Source organism: Panthera onca, chromosome A2 (genome assembly GCF_046562875.1).
Source record: "Panthera onca isolate mPanOnc1 chromosome A2, mPanOnc1 haplotype 2, whole genome shotgun sequence".
Taxonomy (NCBI): domain Eukaryota; kingdom Metazoa; phylum Chordata; class Mammalia; order Carnivora; family Felidae; genus Panthera; species Panthera onca.
Window position 1 is genome coordinate 141,555,285 of NC_138340.1, and position 22,895 is coordinate 141,578,179.

Consider the following 22,895-nt stretch of genomic DNA (forward strand, 5'->3'; position numbering starts at 1 on the left):
TGGTTAAAAGCCATTTTGTAATCTAATGTTACAACTTAAAAACACCTTATTACAAGTATTTATAACAAGTACAAACTGTATCATGCTGATTATTTGAAATACTATAAAACTAACCATAACATTATCTTGTTACTCTACATTTGCAAGGAGACAACGTAAAGATCCCCAGTTCAATTCACCTCTTAATTATCTAATATTCTAAAGTCCTTACTCCCCATGATTCTCACTGGCTCACATGTGCTCCATGTCTGCCCTCGCTCCATCACTCTGGGGACTCAGTTCTTTCCCTTCCTCTAGGATTATCACTCTGAGGATTCCCCTCTTACTCCCCTGTCCACAGTGTTCTCCCTCACAATTCCATTCAGCTAGGCAAATATGAAATAAGCATTTATTATGCACTACCACTGTGATAATGACCAGGGATTAAAACATAGGGAGGGACCATCCAGGTAGGTTCCATCCTTAAAAGAATCTAGTGGGAGATACAGACTCATCATCAATCACCACAATTCAGTATACTAAGTAGCACGAACTAAGTATTACAGGAGACAGGCCTACTAAAGCTATCTCCTTCATGGAGATTTGGTCATGGAAAATGACAGAAAGGAGATGACATTTGAAATAACCTTTGAAAGATGAGCGATCATATGCCAAAAGACAACAGGAGAAGGGGTGCCTGGGTGGCTCAGTCGGTTAAGCATCCGACTTTGGCTCAGGACGTGATCATGTGGTTCACGGGTCTGAGACCAGCTTAGGGCTGAGAGCCTGGAGCCTGCTCCAGATTCTGTCTCCCTCTCTCTGTTCCCGCCCCCCCACCCCATCCCTGCTCATGCTTTGTCTCTCTCTCTCTCTCTCTCAAAAATAAATAAACATTAAAAAAATTTTTTTGGTTTAAAAAAAAAAAAAAGATGACAGGAGTGGACACGACCTGCAGAGGGCAGGCACATCATGCTAACGCCCACAGAAAGTGTGCTCCGCTTGCTGCATTTAGATACAATGAGAAACCTAGTGCAGAGAAGGGTAAATGTGAGGCGGTAAAGGTAACTGGCAAAGATGGAGAAAATATTTGTAACCACTGATGAAGTCCCTTGTATGTCTTTTTAAGGAGGCTGAACTCAAATCCTATTGACTAACAGTTTCTAAGCCTAAGAAGTATGATCAGATCTGGTTTTATCTAACACAGGAATTTCTACAGTACTTTCTTTGCACTACTTGTCAGTCCCATACCTTGTTCCACAAATAGGCTGTAAGCTTCCCCAATAAACATCTATAGTCTTACACCTACTTATATTGTCCAGTGCCTTTCACAAAGGCGTTGGATATGTTGGCTCCCTATAAATATTTCTTGATCAGTTGGTTAACATATTCTAATACACACTTATACACCATGTCATCTTGTATTGAAAAATGTTCCTTTTCCCTTCTAAAATACTTGAACATTCTTTAGAAACTTAAAGGCATTACCTCTATATTAAAGAATGCTGCTTGATTCAAAACCTATGGTACTGCAAAATGATGTAGGGGATATATATGAGAAAGGAGCAGGAAAACAGGCAGAAAATATTTGCTGTCAAGTCATGAAGCATCTTGCATGTAATTGATGTCTATACTGAATCTTTTCCTGAACAGCAGACTGTCCTATGCCATTGCTATTAATGTAGTTTTTGTACATGTCATAGCATGGTTTCCTTGAGGTTGATTTAATTATTTTTGCATAGCAGTGCAACTGATGTAGTTTACTGGCTTTTTTTCCCTTTGATTGATATCCAACTTTCAAGTTCCAAACTCAGCATCATTTAACTGTTTTCTGTATTTTCATTTTAGTTCAATTGTTCCATGTGTCACACATAAATAAAACTATAAATTAAAAAACTAAGAGAATAAATAAACACTTTTTTTTGAATAAATACATTTCTTAATTAGGGAATTCTTTTGTACTACCATAGTCCGAAAGTATTCTCTGTGGCTGTTGCTAAGGTACATGGTGAAGAGGCAATGTACGTTTTTTTCCAAAAAGAAGCTATGGAAAATAAGTCACTTTCTACGTGGCTTGGTTTGTTTGACAGGACGCAGTATTATCAGTGAGACAAGTGTCATTGATTTAAGCTCCAAGGGGCTCTGACATCATTGCTGCACGCCTCCCTTTTGCTGTCCCACAGGATGAGAACAGTGAGGGTAAGGGACTCACAGGAGAAACAGCGTGCGCTGCCCAGTGCGAATCCACCCCCACTTTTGGAAACCACTTGAATTGCATGCCCTCTGTGCCTGCTCCGGTCATGTCTGTTCTTGTACCCCCTTCTGCTTTGTGTCCAGGGAGGCTGACCTCTGCGATCTGCTTTTCCCAGGCTCCAGGACCATCTGCAGATTCGAGGGCAGGAGGAAGGGAAAAGTCAAGGAACTGCTTTTTCTGCCTTTGCAGTAGCTACCCTCACTTTCAAGATTCCAGCTCCTGTCAGAGAAGCCCTCTAGCTTCACGCTTCATACAGTAACCCATGGCCACGGGCTACCATCATACCTCTTGCTCCTTTGTCCTTCAGTCTGCAAATGGAGGGAGCTTTGATTTTGCCAATGTTTGGATAGCCTCTTTGGCTCTGGATAGCTTCTCAGCAATTTCCATCACCCATTCCATCCATTTCCTACACTAAATTCTTTATTTTAAATACTGAGAATGGTTTCTTTTTCTCACTTGGTCCCTAAACAATAGCACTCTGCTAGTGGAGTACAATAACACTGTCTTTTTATTTTTCTTAAAAATTTTTCTTTTTAAAATAGATCAGTAAAAACCCATGTAGACACACACACTAAAAAGCGGTGATAACATTTTTAAGACGTTCTGACTAAAATGTTGCTTAAAGTCATCATGCTCTGCTAACACTAAATTCTTTAACCAGATATATATAAGAAAGAAACTATAAGACCACCAGTATTGTATGTAGTAGATGAAATACATCTAAATCAAAAACAGGAAGATGATCTATGGAATCAAAGAGCTCAAACATACATTTTAGATTCATGGTCAAGTGAATTATCCTAATCATTAAGAGATTAAAATTGCAATAAACAGGACGCGTTTCTTGAGGTTTGTCTGATTCTTAAGTTTGAATATAGTTCTTACATGTTTACATGGTTTACAGATTGGTTTACAGATAATTAAATGCAAAGAATCTTCCGGGGTAACCATATGAATCAGTGAAAGGATAGCTACACCTTAAACAACTGCATGAGCCCCAGTTTGGAGGAGCCTAGAACCATTATTATGGCCATCTTTTCCTAAAAAGCTATGTTGTTTGCCTAAGTGGATTATGAGATTGTAAATTCTTAACATTTCCTTTGTAAAGTCAATCACACAATGCCTGCTACATAGTAGATGCTAAAAGATGTATTACGACACATGATTCAATAAATGAATTCACATGGCCTGGTAGATACATATTCTGTTTGCCTAAACTTGCTACAAGAAACATTGTAGGCAGTCCAGAATTGCAGTAAAACTATGTAAGAGCTTTTAATATCTTTCAAGTTAACCAAAATCCCAAACTTGAGGTTATAAATGGGAAGGGAAAAAATGGATAGTCTCATAGACCCACTCAGGCTTACTGATGAGAGATGAAGACAAGAAGACCTAATTCTTTCTTATCCATATTTTTAGCAAACGTGCCATTAACTGAACTTTAACTATAGGAAGCACAAGTTTTTATTTTTAAATTTGTAATAATAAAAATAAATTTGTAGATAGTCTAACACATTAAAAAAAATCTATTCCCATTTATTTGGGGATTTTTTGGTGGTCCCACAAGACTTAAATGTTTAAGTAGTCACATTAAGAACTGTTTTAGAAACAGGGGTGCCTGGGTGGCTCAGTCGGTTGAGCTCCGACTTCGGCTCAGGTCATGAACTCACAGTCTGTGAGTTTAAGCCCCGTGTCGGGCTCCGTGCTGACAACTCAGAGCCTGGAGCCTGCTTCGGATTCTGTGTCTCCCTCTCTCTCTGCCCCTCCCCCTGCTCACGCTCTGTCTCTGTCTCTCTCTCAAAAATAAATAAACATTAAAAAAAAAATTTAAAAAAAAAGAACTGTTTTAGAAACAGATCAGAATGTATTGCATAGAAAAATCACACAGCCTTATTTTAAGAGCCTCTCTTAGGTCTTTAAAACCAGTGCATGAAAAGGGCAGAAATTTAAAAGGAGGCAAAGAACTCAGAACACCCTGGCCCTCATGGCACACATCAGCCTCAAGACAGCATCATGAAGTCCTGCTTCCCTCCACCCTCAGGAGTAGGTGTCGTATGTATGTATGTATGTATGTATGTATGTATGTATGTATGTGTATGTATGCTTTTAATTTTAGCAAGAGAGTGGGGGGGGGGGTGGGAGAGGAGCAGAGGGAGAGAGAGAGAATCTTATGCAGGCTCCAGACTCTGCACAGAGCCTCACACAGGGCTGGATCCCACAACCCTGAGATCATGACCTGAGCCAAAATCAAAAGTTGGAGGCTCAACTGACTGAGCTACCCAGGTGCCCTGGAGGCGCCCGGATGGCTCAGTCGGTTAAGAGTTCAACTCTTGATTTTGGCTCAGGTCCTGATCCCAGAGTCGTGGTTTCGGGGCCCTTGTCAGGCTCCATGCTGAACATAGAGCTTGCTTAAGATTCTCTCATTCTCTCTCTCTCTCTCTCTCTCTCTCTCTCTCTCTCTCTCTCTCTCCCTCCCTCCCTCCCTCCCTCTCTCTCTCCCCCTCTGCCCCATCCCTCCCCTTGCATATCCGTGCTCTCTCTCTAAAATAATAATAATAAAAAGACCACAATCCTAACCTGCAATGCAGAATGCATACAAAAGGAGAAAGGAGATAGATTATAACTTTCTATGGATAGACCTCCAATATCTTGATAACATACACCTCAAGGCACTCTGGCTTTACATCCCCTTTACCCTCCCCATAAACCCTCCAAGTTCTCCTAAGTATTATGCAAAAGTCTTGGGACAAAAAAGTCTTTGCTTCCTATTCAGTCAATGCTCCCCTGAGGAAATGAAATGCAGAACTCAGATTTACTTAAATTGTGGATGGTCAGGGGGTAGATAAAGAAGAAACATAAATCATAATCTTGAAACATTATCTAGCCTCAACGATACTTAAGAAAACTTATGATTTGAGGGTAATTAAATTTTGTTCTGCCAATTTACTCAGTTGTTTTGATTTGTTCTAATAAATTTCCAGTTAATGCTTGGATTTTCTAATATCATAGAATGTTTTGCATATATTTATATTTTGTTTTCCTTCTCTGTGTTTATACTACTGGGTCTGCTTCATAAATTCATACATTGGCCATAACTTCCAGAATCTTAAGAAGGTATAGAATTGTTTCACATTCTTGTATTTTTTTTAAATAAAACAAAAAGGTTTCACATAATTCTCTATTAGTTATGATATTTATGATGTTGACCTCAGTTATGAAGGAGATATCCTTTATCATAAGAGATTGATAGAAAGGAACAGAAACTTCAGTTATAGACAAAATATGCAGGATTTTTTTCTTTGTTTTTGTTCAGTTTTTACACATGATAGATGTGGCATTCTAGAAAACTGGGAAAATTGCAATTTTACCCCATGTCTTACACCAAAATAATATCTTGGTAGATCAAAGATATAAAATCAAACAATTAGACTATAAAAGTATTTGAATAAAATTACAAATATGGTTTTCTTAGAGGTCTAAGAAATTTCTACATATAATAACCAGAAAGTATAAAAGAGATTAATGAATTTAACTTCACAATAAAATTATTTTGCATGACAAATAAAACCCCTGAGCAAACCGAAAATGACAAATGACAAATAGGAAAGAATGGAAGAGGTTCAGACCCATTTCTAATAATAGGAATGCCCTGATAGAAAAGTGGGCAACATTCATGATAAAGACAAATGCATTTGAAAAGAACCTCAGCATTGCCATAAATCAAATTTAAGCAAAAATGAGTTTAAGTCAAGAAAATTATAAAGTCATGAAATTTGGTAATATGACTGACATTGTTTGAATTCTAGTACTGCCACTTACTAGCTACGCAAAGTCACTTAACACTTTGGTGCTCTGGTTCCTTCATTTGATAAATCCATTCCAGTCACACAGGGATCCATCCGCCCATATGCCGGCATGTTATCTGTAGCGAAGTGTCACTTTCTTCATGGCTGTCATGTGGCTGAAATTAATTGATATATATAAAACACTTAGCACAGTGCCTGGCACACAGGTACTCAATGGCAGATAAATGATTTAAAATTGTAAATTGATTAGGAATGAACACAGCTGCAAATAGCAAAAACAAAAACAAAAATAAAAGTTCAAGCAAATGGGAATCCATTTTTCATACGGAACAGTAAGTCCAGAGGTGGGATATTAGTTCAGCTTCCCAAAGATGCTATCGGGGACACAGGCTCTTTTTTGATGTTGTACTCGACAATCTTCAGTGTGAAGGTCTCTGTACTCATAGTTATTGCCTCATGATTCTAGAGTGATGCTGTATCTTTGGGTATCACCTCTCCATTAGAAAACAGGAAAAAGCAGGAAGGAGCAAAAGGCATAAAATTAGAGTGGGGTGCCAGCTCAGCTTCTCTCTTATCAGGAAAGCAAACCCCTAAAATAGTAAACTCTTACTTATATCTATGACTCAGAAATGTATCACATGGTCATCACTAGCTCCAATGTAGTGGAGAGAAGGGGCTAGTAGATGGGTATTGGGTCCACCAACCAATTCTCCCCATAAAGGCAACAGTGAAAAAAACCCAAAACACTTAGCAGTGGCTTTCACCTTCACTGCTCCTCCACCCCCATACCTCCTCCCCACCCCAGCCTCTGACAAACACCAACCTCTTTTTTGTATCTATGAAGTTTGTTTCTGGGAACCCTATAATGGGAATATTATGCTTGATGATGTCACCGGGTTCCCTAAGTCTATTTTCATTTATTACTATTATTTGTCTCTCTCCTGTTCAGCCGGATTGCTCTCCATTGCTCTGTCCTCCAGGTCGCTCATTGATTCTTCTGCTTCCTCCAGTCTATTTCCTCCATGTAGTCTATTTTTAATTTCACTTATTTTTTCATCTCTGGTTCTTTTTTGTTTCCTGTTTTGTTGAGGGTCTCACTGAAGTCCTCTACTCTTCTGTCGAGCCCAGTGCATATCTTCATGACCATTGCTTTAAATTCTTTATCAGGCATATTGGTCATCTGTTTCATTTAGATGTTTGCTGTGATTTTGTCCTGTTCTTTCATTTGAGACATATTCCGTTGTCTCATTTTGTCTAACTCTCTGTGTTTCTGTTAGCAAAGTCGGCTAGGTTTCCTGATCTTGAAACTAGCAGCCTTGGGGCGCCTGGGTGGCTCAGTCAGTTAAGCCGCCGACTTCAGCTCAGGTCATGATCTCTCGGTCCGTGAGTTCAAGCCCCGCGTCGGGCTCTGTGCTGACAGCTCAGAGCCCGGAGCCTGTTTCAGATTCTGTGTCTCCCTCTCTCTGACCCTCCCCCGTTCATGCTCTGTCTCTCTCTGTCTCAAAAATAAATAAACGTTAAAAAAAAAATTTTTTTTTAAAAAGAAACTAGCAGCTTATGAAGAAGAGGCCTGTAGTGTCCTGAAGAGCAATGTCTCCTATTAATTAGAACTTAGCACTTCAAGGGTGTCTCCTATGTGTGTTGTGTGTACCCTGCTATTGTGGCTGAGACGCATTTGCCTTCGGTACTGTCATTTGCAATGGCTTTCTTTGCCTGTTGGGGGCATTTCTGTCCCTGTGTTAATGGGCCAGTCTGGGGCCACCTTGGGCTTGAGTTTAGTCACACCAGGCATTTGCCAGAGATGCAGTTGCACTGGACTTCAGGGTCCTTCAGGGCACTTTTCCTGTGTTGTCCCCTTGAGAAATCTTCTTTGGTGTGAGGGGCCTGCAGTCAGACCAGATGTCTGGCTCCAGCCCGCCACTGAGGCCTCAGTCAGACTGGTATGTGTGGTTATCTTCCCCTTTCCACAGGGCAGGAGTCACTTTGAAGCTGTGCTGGCCACCGTCAGGGCTGCTTGCATGCTGCCAGACTTGTGACACCACTTTGGATGGGCTCCACCCAATGGTGTATTGGAGGGAGCAGGACTACTGGAGAACATGAGGGTACACGGTGTTAAAGTCTGCAAGGGTCTGTTGTGGAGGGGACTTGGAGCCACTTTAGAAAACTCCAGGGTTGGAGAGGTGAGTGACCAGGAGACCATGGGGGTGGGGCTCATGGTGCCACAAGGTCCTTGCTGGTTTGCTGTGTGAGGGGAGAGCTCCCACCAGGTGCTGGTTTGGAGAGAGCATGTCCACAGCACAGAATGGGGACGGGCACACTGTTAGCAAGCTAGGTGGTGTGGTGGCACTGAGCTGCTTCCTGCAGGCGTCTGTGTGTTCAGGCTGGGAGGTAGGCGGGGGGGGGGGGGGGGGGGGGAATAGCGCCCACCAACTTCTTTGTTCCCGAAGTCTTCCAAAGTTCCCTGCTCCTCCAGCACATGCTCCGAGATTAGGAAACAAATGTCCCTCCAGTATAGCCCGGGCGTTTTTCAAACTACTGCTTCTATGCTGTATCTCTGAGGGGCTGTTGTGCTCTCTCTTTATGGGCAGGGACTCAGTTTCCTCACTGCTCCCCCAGGGAAGAGCCTATTCATTTTTAAAGTTCACATGTTAAGCTCCATGGATTGTTAGGCCCTTCTGCTTTTCAAAGCCAAATCTCATGGAGGTTCGTCTTCCCTGTGCAGGTGGTGCCTGGTTTGAGGATCTTATCCTCCCCGCTGTATGCACATGCAGCATCCCTCTCTCCCATTGACAGGTCCGTTTGGCTCCCGACCGCATGTCTGCCCTTCCCACCCACTTTGACGTGGCCTCTTCTCTACACTTAGCTGTGGGGGGTTTGTTCTGCCAGGCTTCTGGTCATCTTCTGAGTTATTTACACGAATATGGTGTTTTTAGTTGCATCCACGGGATGAGCTTGGGATCTTCCTACTCCACCATCTTCCCTGGAAATCCTAATCTGATTCATTTTAATCAAATAATCTCTCATTTCTAAGAAAAGGTCATGAAAGAAGAGAATGACATACTAGAGAGAACCCGAGTTTCAAGTAAATACATTAAGAGCATGGAGAGAGGTCTCATCAATTGTGATGTGTGGTGAGAAACATATGAGGAGGACTTATTTGATGTGATGAAGGTGTTAACTAATGCTATGGAAGTAATTATTTTGTAATATGTAGGTGTATCAATATACATCGTACACCTTACATTTACACAAAGTTATGTCTGGACTTTAAAAAAGGATGACAACCATCAATCTAAATTAGACTATCTCTGCCTCTGCCTATTTGAAATAAAATCAACCACAACACATTTTTTCTTACATGAAGGTACACATCCATAAAGTATTTATTTTGCTATTTTGTCCTACTACTACAGAAGCCCAAAATCTGGCATTTAGGACAAAGTTGCAAATAATCTTTGTTATTTTAATTTGTGGAGGAAATTTAAAGGCCAAATATATTTGCATGTGAGATCTGAAAGTGAAGGTTTCTAAAACCTTGAGAAGAGTTTTCTGCTGACCTTAATGAAAGTGGTTTGCACTGATTTTACGACAAATAAATACCCTGAGAAGCTTCACAGGGGCATCTTCTTTAATTCTTACAAAAGTTCACTACAGAAGACAGGTAGTTAATAGTGCTTCAAAAGATGACAAATATCTGAACCTGGAAAAAAAAAATGCAGCCCAAGGAAGCAGAGTCATTTATGGTAGATCGCACACTAAGTTAATGCCAGAACCAATAAGACATTTCAGGCCAGCTGACTTTTCTCAGTTATAAGAACATTCTGGGCCTAGTAGAGATTTCCATTCTTCTTTGGAATCTCAAAGAGAGTTGCTCAATTTGTTCTTGATAATCATAGTGGATGATGAGTTATTATTCTGACACAGCAGATATTCATGCATATGTGTTAAATGAAAGGACAAAAGAGACCACATAAACTACTCAGTAAAATTCACTTTCGAGACTAAAACTATGGAATCAAACGTTCCTAAACTTATCTGAATTCATGCCTGGTTTTCACATTTTAGATGAATAATGACTTTCCAATTGCTAATTTTCTTTCTTTTTGTTGCTCTTGTTTTAGACTATTTGCTTTATCAGGGCAAGGCAGGGCAAGAGCAAGGACAATTTGGTTTGGGTTTAATGCCAGACTAATCTCATTGAACTTAGGATACTTTTACTCAGATTTATTTGGGATCAAAAGGAGTTGCTCTCTAAAGAGATATATGGATAGTGGCTATACAGCAAAACTGATTAGTATTCTGACATTCTCCATCATACTCACGACTCAAATGTTATGCATCTGATGTATACTGATATGTATACTGATACAAAGTCAGTATTTTAAAGCTTGAAGTTGAAAGCACATCTCTGTTACATGTGTAATAAGTTTCTGTTTAGCATTCACAAGCCCCAAATCCATCCTCTTTTCCTTTTGGAAAGCAATTTCAAATAGATTTCATATGGAGGAATAAACAAATCCAAAGTATACAAACCACATACATCTGATCAGAATCAGTGAAACAAAAATTTGAGTATTGCAGAAAAGATCTATCAAATGGATTGTTTTCTGCCTATCAAATCCAAAACTGCTAACGTGAAGGCAATGACATATATCAATTATCATAATTTTGTGAGGAAGGCTTAAATGGCCTACTGCCATTTAAGCAGTAAGTGAAGACTTCTAAGATCTAAAGTCACAAATGTAAGTGTTGATTTTGATTATCTCTGTAGCGTGATTTTGATGATTTTTTTAAGGTGGGAGCAAAATTTAATCATTGAGTTCACAACTAAAAAGGCAGCAAAAATTCCTGTCAAATCTTTTAATATTAACTTGAACTTCTATTCATCCATAAAGTCCTAACAAAATTAACCTTCTCATCACTAAGGACATAAGAAATAATAAATTCTGCTTAATGTTAAGCTTATGAAAAATATGTGACTTATTTTACATAATGTTAACTTAAAACCGGCAATTGTTTCCTTGAATTATGCAATGCATTGAGAAGCCCAGTGGAATCAAGAGTTTTTCTAAGGAAAATTATGAATTGATAATTAAACTATTTGGGATTTTTAGCATAATTAAAAGTGACAGACCATGCACAGTATTTGACTTATTGAATAGATACTAAATTAGCGATTTTACACAAATTCTGGATAGCCAAAGCAGTAGTAATATTCTAGAGTTCTTCTATTTTTCTATCAATTCTCCCTAGAAACATTTGACTAGGTTTTAAAATAATGCCTCTCTTAGTCGAAAAATGCAAATACCAGACACCAGAGTGCTCTCTGCATTAGTTTCGCTCTTTATCTTAGAGAGTAGCAACATGTGGTGGAGACTATCATAAATGCTATGCTACACTGAGATTGCTTTTCTTCAGCTGCTTAAGAAAATAACTTTTATTCTGCTAGGGTCTTCCTTGAATATGCATGAAGTGAATAAAGTTACAAAAACATGTTTATGCTGTAGTCTGAATATGAGTTGATACATGATCCTGCTAGGATTCGGAGAAGTCAAGTCAGGTTTAAAAAAGGAAATAGACACCAAAATCCCAAACCGTTAGCACTCTGACTGGTTCTGCCTGTACTATTTGGCATGCGTATGATTTTGAGGGAAGGGACGGTCTTATTTACTGCTGCTATCCCAGTTCTCATCACAGAGCTCTGAACAAGGTAAATGCTCAGTGAAATTTGATCATTGAATAAATACATAGACACACAGACTGAACTGGGGTCAAACTGTTGATATACTTTTTTCATGCAACAATAAATAGAAGAATTTTCTAAGTATTCCAAAACATGATCTTTGAAGTTTGCATTATACTCTTTTTTTTTTTTTTTTTTAAGGTGATCGGTAATTTATCTAATCAGCATTCTGGGGACATTATAGTTGTTTCCATTTTTTTTTAAACATCATTTTTTGGGCATTACAGTCATTCTCAATTTTTTGCAGATCATAAAAGAGGAAAAACTGGCATATAGAGGACAATTTTTTTAAAGTTTTAACTTTGTGCCACTAAATAACCTTACAGAAAAAGTTCAACTCCTAACACTATAAGAGGCTATTTTTTTTCTTTTTTAATATATCTTCAGAAAAAATTTCTAATACAAAGATGGGAACACATGAGCACAATAGTTTTTATTATTTTCATCGGAGGAAGGACCGTTTGAAGGTTTCCTCATAATCCTCTAAACTAGAAGAGGTAGACTCTAAATAAACATTGTAATATCATATTCATCGCTTTATCCACTTAACTCAAACCACATTCCACACACCTAGAATTGTATTTGCAAATTCTTTCTACAAACGGAGAAAATCAAATTAATCATTGCTCCAAGGTTGGAGGAGGTACACAGGAGAATCTGGAGCAGATCAATACCACCAATCTGGCCTCTGTGTAAGTGCACTGTAAATTGTAAAGGGTCATTCGAATGTACACTATTATTTCTTTAAGTCTGTAATTTTCCATTTAAAATATCACCTACTTCCTAAATGAACTGCCAGGGAACCTAAACAATATTAATGATTACATTTTGGTTTGCCAGAACACTAGTGTTTGACCCACCCACTACAGATTAAAATCAAGAGTAAAAACAAAACAAAAACAATAGAAACAACTCCATTCAGATGAAGGAGGAGCTAAGTAATTGATTTGCCTCTTCCTTAAAATACTGAAATGACTGTGGATGACTTAAAGTTTTCCAAGAAAGATCTTTCAGATGCCAAAGAGAAATTCTCACTTTGGAAGAGGAAAGAAATGATTTTAAGCATCATCTGGTTGACTGGTTTGCAGTCTGAATTTGTGAACTATTGGAGGGCATTAGAAAAGTAATAGGTAGAACGTAAGGTTCTTAAACTATTTTCAACATTACAAAAAGCTTTAAAAATTGTACAATCACCCATGAGAAATCTGGGCTGATTCCTTACTTTTGCTTAGGATTAGATGAATTCAGTGATTAGCACTAGTTGTATTAAATCAGACCCAGAGGTACATATCAGGTCCTGAATGTTTGCAGAGTTGGCTTCCTTTATAATTAAAGGGAAGAAACTGGATAACGCCATGTGGTTTGACCTCCTCTGCCGTGATCCTGCGGGTGTAGTCTTGTCTGAAAGATTTGTCTTACTACCTTAGGATAACCAAATGTTGTATCATCAAGCCTAAGGAATACATGCAAGCCAGGTTTCAGTAAATTTTAAGTACGTAACATGTGTCCTCTTTATAAGAACCAAATCTTACTTTCTGAGGCAGATAAATTATGGTATGCGTCACATGCCCTTTTTGTGATCTTAGAGTAGAAAGCAATTTTGCACATTCAATACTGGAAATTGAGTGCTTTCAAATAGGTGTCAGTTATGGTCTGTGGAACCATAAAATAAGCATTAAAGTAGCTCACCAAATATCCTGGCATAAAAAATGCATTTTGATTTGCATTTAGATTTAACTAAAACCATAGGGACTCAACACTTGTAGTGTATTACATCATTATTCTTTAACTTTCTGTTACAAGAAGAGACAGGTACATAGAGTCATAGAAGCTCATTCCAAAATTAGATCTTACCAAATATTAGCTAAAAACTTTCCTGATGACTTTCCAAAAAACAACTAATAGCTAGTCAATGGCACTAAATATAACCACTTCTGAGTGACAAAAACACTGGGAAATCCATAGCTTTACTTGTATTTTAGTTTTAACTGACTCAAAGAAACCAAAGAGACTTTTATAAACAGACTATACTGCCCAATAATTTCCCCATGAAATTTCCCCATGACATTTTCTTCCATCTCTACCATTGTTTCAGAGCTGTGTTTTCTCAACGGAACAAGAATATTTTCATTCTTTTCTAGCGCTTGCACACTGTGCTATTTTCAGATTCCTCCCCTTGTTACTCAGTCAAGCTAGCCCCTATTTTAAAATAAGTATCAGCCTTACTGGTACATAATGATGGATATTTCTCTTGAATTTATTTTATTTCTCTTATTTCTCCCAGTAAGAATGAGATATTTGAGAAAATGGGATTTGAAAAAATAAAACTATCCAAAATGACCACCTCAGGAGAGGATCCTTTGGTCAGTTGGTCCACTGCCATTCACTCCATTCCGTTCCCATATAGGTAGCAGCTTCACTAGATTGGGCCTGAAATGACCCGAGGATGTAGCTGTTTCCCTTTGTCACCACTGCAGCTGGGTTTGCTTGGAAGTTAAGGAATCAGCAAAGTAGAATAGAATAAATCTCAAGTCTTCTTTGTAAGAGAAGAGCAATAAAGATGATCGGTTTTTGTCACCAAAACTTAGTAATACTATCTAATCCTTTATGAGGGTTTCCTAAGTGCCAGATTCTAAGTGTTTTACATATATAATTTGAATTCATTTACGGGGGGCCCCTCCATGATCTTCTGAAGGGAGCACTATTACTACTCACAGTTTCCAAGAGAAGGTAACCAACCTGCCTAAGGTCAAAAAGCCAGTGAGAAGTGCAGCCGGAGATTGAATCCATGCAGTCTTAAACAACAGCTGAGGGTGACATCCAAGGATCTGATGCTTTGAGAGCTCTTTCCCCAGATGATTACAATATGAAGCCAAGGTTAAGAAGCACTGACTGGTCCAGATTCCATATCAAGGTACTTCAGCTCAAATGCTTTCAGGATCAGGCAGGTAATACAATGTCTGAAGCAAGCAGATATAGATCCCATACTCTAATTTCTATAATAATGGTACTAAATCTTACACCTGCAAAGGAATCACCTGTGGAGACTGTTAAAAATGCAAATTATTAAGCCTCAGCCTCATAAAATCTTCGTTCGATCTATATCAAAATTATCTTGGTTTTATTTTTAAGCACAAATTTCTGAGTCCCTGGTAACCACTGCTCTAAAATCACCTTACGTGCTAATACATTCTAGTAGTCTCAGATTTTGAGTTGGGCTCTCAAATATGAGATGATCACTTTATTCATTCTAGAAATATTTCTTGAGCATCTGTTATAAAAAAGGAACTTCTAGGCACTGGGTAAACATCAGGGAACAAATCTAACACCTTCCCCAAGGAGCTCATATGCTGCTAGGGAAGGGAAACAGAGTACAAGTGAATAAATGTATGTTATGTAAGTACAATGGAGAAAAGTCAGTTGGAGGGGGGCATGATGGAATCGAATGGTCTTTTACATGGTCAGGGGTAGACTTTCTGAATTAGGTCACATTGGTACAAAGGATGTGAGAGAGTGAATCATGGAACCTGGAATAGCTCAACAATGTCCAGACTAAAGTGACAACAGAAAGTACAAAGCCTGTGAAGGGGAAGTTTACTGGTATGTTGAAAAAACAAGGAGACCAGTGTTTGGACAGGAGAGGAGAAAGGTCATGTCAGGGAGGTAGAAAGGAAATGGATCACATGGTGGTGAAGGCCACGGTAATCTCAACTCTGCGTGACATTAGAAAACACTGGAAAATGACATTATCTGCCTTACATTTTAATGGGTCAGCCTAGCTATGTATAGAGGATAGATATCGTTTGTGGGGAAGCTGTAGGAGCAGGAAGACCAATTGGGAAACTAAGGCTGTAGTCCAGGCAAGGGAAGATGGTAGCATGGCCAGCATGGTAGTAGAGGAAGTGGTAAGTAGTCAAAATCTGGAGATACTTTAAAGAGTGCATCCTGATGATTTTTCAAATGGACTGGATGTGGGCCATGAATGAAAGAGAGGGATCAAGGATGACTAGATCTAACGTTTGGGAATTTAGAGCTTAGGAAATTTGGTATAGGTAAAATACCCTCTCAGCAAATTCCCAGTTAGTTGGACACCGGTGTGAAGCTTGTTTTACTTAGGACTTAAGCAACACTTCCCATGAAGCACTGAGGGTGAAATATGGGAGTACACATCTTCCAAACGACTGTGATTCATTAAAACCCGTATTCTTCCGGACATTAAACACTAAAAACAAGACAATTCTTTCATTACCTGTAACAACAATAGGAAAAGGTAAGAAAAGCTAATATTCTCAATGATATTTATATCAGAAGAGAACTGATTTAATACCAGAAAAATACAAGTCTGTCCTGTAGTAATTAATGCTTCTAATAATTCTTGAGCATGTGGAGATACTGCAAACATTTTACATTCATCATTAGTAACAAAAACAAAACAAGAAAGTGCCTCAAGGAAGAGCCAAAAAGTGGACAGCCAGTGGAAAGTTCCCTTGCTCTATTTCTTCCACCTGCAGAGTTTACATCCTACCATTTTGGAACAAATTTCTGCATTTTAAAATAACCGTCACTACAAAAAGACGTTGTTTAGTGTGCCTAGTATAAAAATCCACCTTGTTACTCTTAATATTGAGATAAATAAAAGGCTTGTATCTCCTAATAAGATAATAACTTTGTGAGTAAGAGCCATGAAATCTGTTGCATTTTCATGTATGAGTTTTGTTCAAAACCCATAGCTTAGGTTTTATAACTATTCCATATGTTAGGGATAATGAGTTAATAGCTACTCCTCTATTTAGCTCTTGTCCTCTTGCCCTATTTCTAAAGATTGTGTCTCATGTCTGTCTTTTATTGTAAACCACGTGAAATCCTTTATGGAGACAGACACCATATGAATAATAAATGAATATAAATGTATCAGCTGACTTTTAAATACATACCTATTTTGTACTCTGTATTCTTTTGCTTAACCTCCATTCAGGCTTTGATCATTGTGCAGAAATACTTGCCAATGATTCCAAAATTTAAGTATTAAGTTTATTGCTCCTGAACCTCATCTAATGGGAATGAACACATAGGATTCTTAACCAACCAAATAAAAGCCACCACCATGCCTATCCACTGCAAGCTATGTTTTCATGTGACTCACAAATGAATACTTTTGATTTTCAAATGTGTTGTCTTTTCTAATTACTGTTATGGAAGTCTGCGACAGAAAGTCATTTAAGAGGTAGCTAAACTTGATACAAGTTTTACATTCTAAAAGGACTTTGCCCTCTAATAGAGGACAAAAAATCTGCTGAGGAAGAGAGTCATATGTAAAAACAAATTGGCTTTTATCTGGGAGTTCCTATGTCTTTTTTTTTTTTTTTAAGTAGGCCTCCTTTCCAGCCCAGAGCCCAATGTGGGACCCGAACCCATGACCCTGAAATCAAGACCTGAGCTGAGATCAAGAGTTGGAAGCCTAACTGAGTGAGCACCCCCAGGCGCCCCTGGGAGTTCATATTTCAAAGAAGGGAACAATCATTCTGAAGGTATAGAAAAAAAAAAAAAAAAGGATATACCATAGATTTAAGGTTGTATATAAAAGGGTACTTGTTTAGAAACTGTTAACAATATTTGATGGAATATATTAACAGATAATAAGGTATTTAACAAATACACGCTCCAAATCTTCAGAATGTTGTGAACAGATGAAATAAAAGAAACTTTTCACTCAAGCTGAAAATGTCTTTCTTTGGTAGTTGTGGACTAGGTTGTTAGGAAAATTCTAACGTAGTACCCTGCAAAGTGAATTCAAAGTAGAGAATAAAAGCAGCACGTGTGCTCACACACACATATGCACACACTGTACCAATGTGCCTTTATGGCCTAGATTTCAAGGGGAAAAAATAGACATTAAGATGTTGCTACAGTCCAAAAATAGCAGAGGAGTCTCTGAACTATCCACGTTTCATCGGTTGGAGCATCTGAGGGAGAGCTCCCATATACATTAATGCATTATCCTTATCACTGTAATTGATACCTAACACTTCTCAACCCATCAAAAGCAGTCCTAAATGGAAGGACATTTATCTCCATGTAAGATGACCATCACTTCGAAACCTTACATGATCTCAAATTTCGTAACAGCTTAAATCACTTTCTGCAGAGAAAAATAATACATGGTGCTACTAATTCACTTCCTGGCTGCCAAGGCAAGATACGATCTCACATACCTGAACACACTGGTGACTTCCTGTTTAGTGAGTTCTGATACTATTTCCAAGTATCAGAGGGAAGAGAAGGAATATCACTAGGCCCAGATTTTACTAGCTGACTAATTCTTTTTCCGGAAGTGGGTAGAAGGCTTTGACACCATCCAGAGATCCTGAAGGGCAAGCACAGGAAGAGAGATCTTTATTTCCTCTAAAATGATGCTTTACAACTTTAGGGTGACTCATCATAGCCATCATAGCACCTTTCTCATAATGAAAAGCATTACAGGAGGCATACTCCTTTCTTACATTAACATACATGTGTATATATACACATACATAAACAAACATATATATTATGTATACATAAACATATATACATGTATATATATGTGTGTGTGTATATATACATATATATACATGTATATATACATATATACATATATGTGTATATATACACATATATACATATATACACATACATATATACACATATATGTACATATATACACACATATATACATATGTGTATATATACACATATATGTGTATATGTGTATATATGTATATATATACACACATATATATATATATATATATATATACACACACATATATATATATATTACAATGAGTCTTTTAAAGCATATTTCAAGACAATTCTGTCATGGCAGAGTCCTAATCTGTACTAGAAGTTGGGTAGGACTTCAAAATTCTGATCACCTAAGAACCAACCGCCAGTGGATACAGTGAAACCAGGTCCCAGGGGCTTCAGATTTATTTAAAAGGAAAATAACACCAAAAAACCCCAAAAAACAAAAATACAGACTAAAATAATAACAAAATATTATTATTAATAAGTATAAGGCAACAAAGTCAACAAAATAGGTAACAATAAAAATATAAAATTCCAAAACTGTCACAATAATAGAAATACATAAACAGACCCAAAACCACGACAAAAATAGGTCAAATAATCAGAGAATTCCCACTAAAAAGTTACTTATGCTGAGTAATTAAAAACAAGTTTCTCCTATGTGTATTGACATAAAAAAACAAACTCTATAAAAGTGACAAAAGCAAGTTGCAGAAATATATTTATAACATGATGTTATTTTTAAAACGTATGTATACACATATTTACACATTCTTAGGGAAAACAGTCTGGAAAAGCATACACCACATAGTTAAAAGTAGTTTGCTTTGGGGTACTAGTTAAGAGTCAGAATTAGTCCAACTTCATATACTTTGTTGCTTCAATATTTACAAATGCATACTGGTTTCATTTTACAAAATTCTGGATAAAAACAAAACTTGATGAAACACATGGTCAAAATTTAAACCAGTGAAAACAATAAGAATCTAGCTATTTCACCAGATCCCAAGGAAAGCTTCCAGAAAGTGTAGAAGAGAATTGGCTGGAATGAGAGTCACAAGTCGTGACAAACTCATGCTTTAACTTTGGAAACCAAACAGCACAGCCGGTGAAGGATTCTGGTCCATCCCTGTGACCTGCAAAAGTGGCAGCACGGGACATAGATGGACTCAAAACCTGGGCAGCCGGTGCCCTAGTGCGTGGAGACGGCTTTCTCAGGGAGACAGAGGGGTCTTCAGCTCCTATTTCAACACTAGTCTTTCTATATTCATTCAGAAACAACTCCCGAAGTGCAACATGACCAGGGGTTTAAAAAAAAAAAAAAAAAAAAGAGGGGGAATGATGCATTGCATCTCGGCCTGTAGAGTTCCCCCAAAGAAAGCAGTAAAATGGAGGGTAGGGACAGAGGAAAGAGCGTGTGAGCAGTACACTTCTCATTACTGTATAATCAACTGCCTCCGACTGTCTAGGCTACGCCTTCTCTTCCTCCCACGAAACAGTGCAGGGGCTATAAGAGACAGTCTGGTAGTATCTAATGGATGCTGCAGGGACTGGAAATTGAGCAAAGAGGCTGTACACAAACTATTTTCTTAAATTTATGTAATTTTGAGTCTGACCGGAAAGGTACCAGGATTCACATGGACAATAAAGAGGACATGGCTCAAATCAGGGCACAATGAACTACTGTCTACTTGTTGCTCCAGAAATAGAACTCTCCTAGCATTCTGGATTCCTGATTCAGGTATGGCGCATGCATCACAGCTGGACAAACACTAGGTGTTGACAGAACTCTTCTTGTTTGTTCAAAGCTAAAAAGTTAAAAAAGAAAACAAATGATGACAACGTGGGGGGCTATTTAAAAACAGAAAAGAGAGAAGTGACCTATCACTGTAAAGACTCATATGAGGCATCTGACTTTGATAACTTGGAGCGAGCACTGTGACCTGCCCTACCTTCTGACCTCTCCTCTTCTGGGCATTTCCTGTAGAGAAACTGGCTCTCTCACCTTTGTATCCTCAGTATACCATTGGTACTGAAATCTACTCATCTATACGGTTCTTAAAACATTTCCCTGAAGATGTTTTGAACCAAGTGATTATATCCCCCCAAAAAGCAGCATCAGCTTCTTTCACCATCTCCAAAAAGCTGGTAATTCAGTGATGGGAGATGGGTCGTTAGGTTGGGGGATGGGCTAATTTACTCAGGAACTAGAACTTGGAGTTATTGGGGCACTTGGGTGGCTCAGTCGATTAAGCATCCAACTCTTGATTTCAGCTCAGGTCATGACCTCACAGCCTGTAAGTTCAAGCTCCACGTTGGGCTTTGGGCTGGGCATGAGGCACTGTCAGTGTGGAGCCTGTTTGGGATTCTCTGACTCCCTCTCTCTCTGCCCCTCCCCTGCTTGCTCTCTCTCTCTCTCTCATAATAAATAAACATTAAAAAAATAATTTAGAGTTATTATAAACACAGGAAATCCGGTATTTGACCCTTTTTGCCAATAAAATGTTAAAAGCTTTTTGATAGGGTAAGAAAATGTAACACTGACTCCTCTCATAATCTGCTTCCAACGTCATTTCAAATATTTAAGAGAGGACGCAGTTGTAGAAAACCCATGCTAGCTTTTGCCCCAGAATCCTAGAGTGGTTAGCAGAACAGCCTCTGAACACAGATTACCTGAATGAGAGTACTGACTAGCATATTGTGTGAACTTAGTGAAGTCAGCTTCTCAATCAAGTTTTATCAGGAAATCAGTTTTATTAGGCAAATGGGTTTTTATGAAACTCAAATATATGTTGAATGCTTTGTACAGTACCTAGTGTATAGACGGTCCTAAATATCTATTATAGTGACATTCCTGCTTTCTTTGCCTCCAATCATGTCTCAACTCAACACAGGGCAAACAAAGAAAACAGCTGAAATATGTGCGTTAATTTATTCTTCACTGATACTGAACTAGGCAGATCTGTATGTCTTAGTCTTTACCAAATAATATACATAAATCTATACATACATACAAATATATGGAAGTATTTGTATAAAACTGAATATTCATGATTTTGAACTTCACAAACACTGTCAGGTAAAAAGTGGACTATGATACTGAGTTAATATCTCATTTTGTGTTCAACCTGAAATATAAGTACACATTACATAAGACTATTAAAAAATGGTAATATAAGTCACTAACATTATAAATCTGACTGCTTTATTAGATCGAGGTGGAATGCAATAACTTCATGTAGAGAAACGAGCAATCAAAAGAACATCATTCAGGTCTTAAGAAATGGATTTATCCTAAATTGGTCAATAGTACCGAAGAAAGCAATTATGCCATGTACACTTAAAGTAAATCATTCCTTTAAGTATGCTGTAGCTCACTCAGAAGAGCACTTCTCAACAAGAGTGCTTGTTTAAGCAGATCCCTTTGTACAAAACAAAACAAAACGACTCAGCTGCTACACCCCTCGCACTCAGTAAAAGCTGAGTAATTTAATGTAAGGACATTTTCTAACCCCATACCTGTGCTAAAATCATTAACACTGCTGATACAAAAATCAGGGCAGGAAAGAAGGAAGGCCTAGGATGATGGCTGGCAGAGAAATCAGTGGCTGACATATGGAAAAAACAAACTTAGAGCAGGATAACAAAACAGCTTCTCTGAAAGGGCTGCAAGGGGTAAATGAAAACACAGTCCTTATTTCTTCCACTTCTTCCTTTATATCCCTAGCAGCCATCATACTGGAAATTTTGAGCAACGGGACCATTTTTAACTTACCCACAAGTAGGCATTTGATAACACAATGTCTATTTGCCAAAAGAATTTTAAATTGTGGTTAAAGTAGAAAATAAACTATACAGCTAAATCTTTATAATAATCTCACAGAAAATGATGTTTTCTAAAATTATAGTATTTTACATGTGCGAAGCTAAATGACAATATTAGATTAGATCTTCCGCAACTGTGGTGTCAAAAATCTGATAGCAAATCTGCTGCTCTGTTCCGCTTGTGACATTATACGACTTGATGAGGCACTCCAACCATGGGTATGCATCTACAGATGAGAAAAAATGTTATGTATGCGTTAAAACTAAACAAATATCTCTAAAATAGGTAGCTGAGCATAATGATTAGCTAGAAAAATTAACATATTTAATTTAGCTGGAGAAGTAAATAAAATACACTTACCAAATATATTATTATCTACGCTTGCAAATACACACTGGGTTCATGTTATTATTGTGTAACAATCCTAACTAATCTTTTTCCCCACAGGACACAATAATTAAATGTGGAGTTTCCCAAATGTCTGATCGCAAAGGTAGCAGCCATCTCATTCCCATTCTTTATTTCTTTATTCTTTATTTCTGCTGATTGCTTCCTGACCTCCCCAGGTGTTTTTTTTTTTCTTTTTTTCTTGGTTGACTGCAAAGAAAGTGAACCCCAAGTTCACATCAGCTCAGGCCCTTAACACCTGTCTAGCTGAAACTCCCCATCAATTTCCAAGCACTTAGTCCAGACAATGCAGATGCTATTCCCAAGCTCTGATTA

General features: G+C 38.1%; 1 protein-coding gene and 1 long non-coding RNA gene across 7 annotated transcripts in view; both read right to left on the reverse strand.

The window, feature by feature from the left end:
• Window positions 1–854: 854 nt before the first annotated feature.
• Window positions 855–18,397, reverse strand: LOC132679465 (uncharacterized). Of its 3 annotated transcripts, none has more exons than XR_013552872.1 (4): window positions 17,992–18,397; window positions 14,519–14,739; window positions 6,050–6,191; window positions 855–2,358 (listed from the first exon to the last, which is right to left on the reverse strand). It is a non-coding gene; the product is annotated as an uncharacterized LOC132679465 (long non-coding RNA). The 3 variants fall into 3 exon arrangements; XR_013552873.1 differs by having other exon boundaries at window positions 14,519–14,826; XR_009610168.3 differs by having other exon boundaries at window positions 14,519–18,397.
• A 402-nt stretch (window positions 18,398–18,799) lies between these two features.
• The window catches only part of POT1 (protection of telomeres 1), an 80,564-nt gene continuing 76,468 nt past the window's right edge, over window positions 18,800–22,895 (reverse strand). For all 4 annotated transcript variants that reach the window (XM_078439941.2, XM_078439938.2, XM_078439933.2 and 1 more), the window contains one exon: window positions 18,800–22,398. In XM_078439941.2, the coding sequence (XP_078296067.1) occupies window positions 22,286–22,398 (113 nt within the window). In that variant the 3' untranslated portion in view covers window positions 18,800–22,285. The remainder of the gene's footprint in view (window positions 22,399–22,895) is intronic.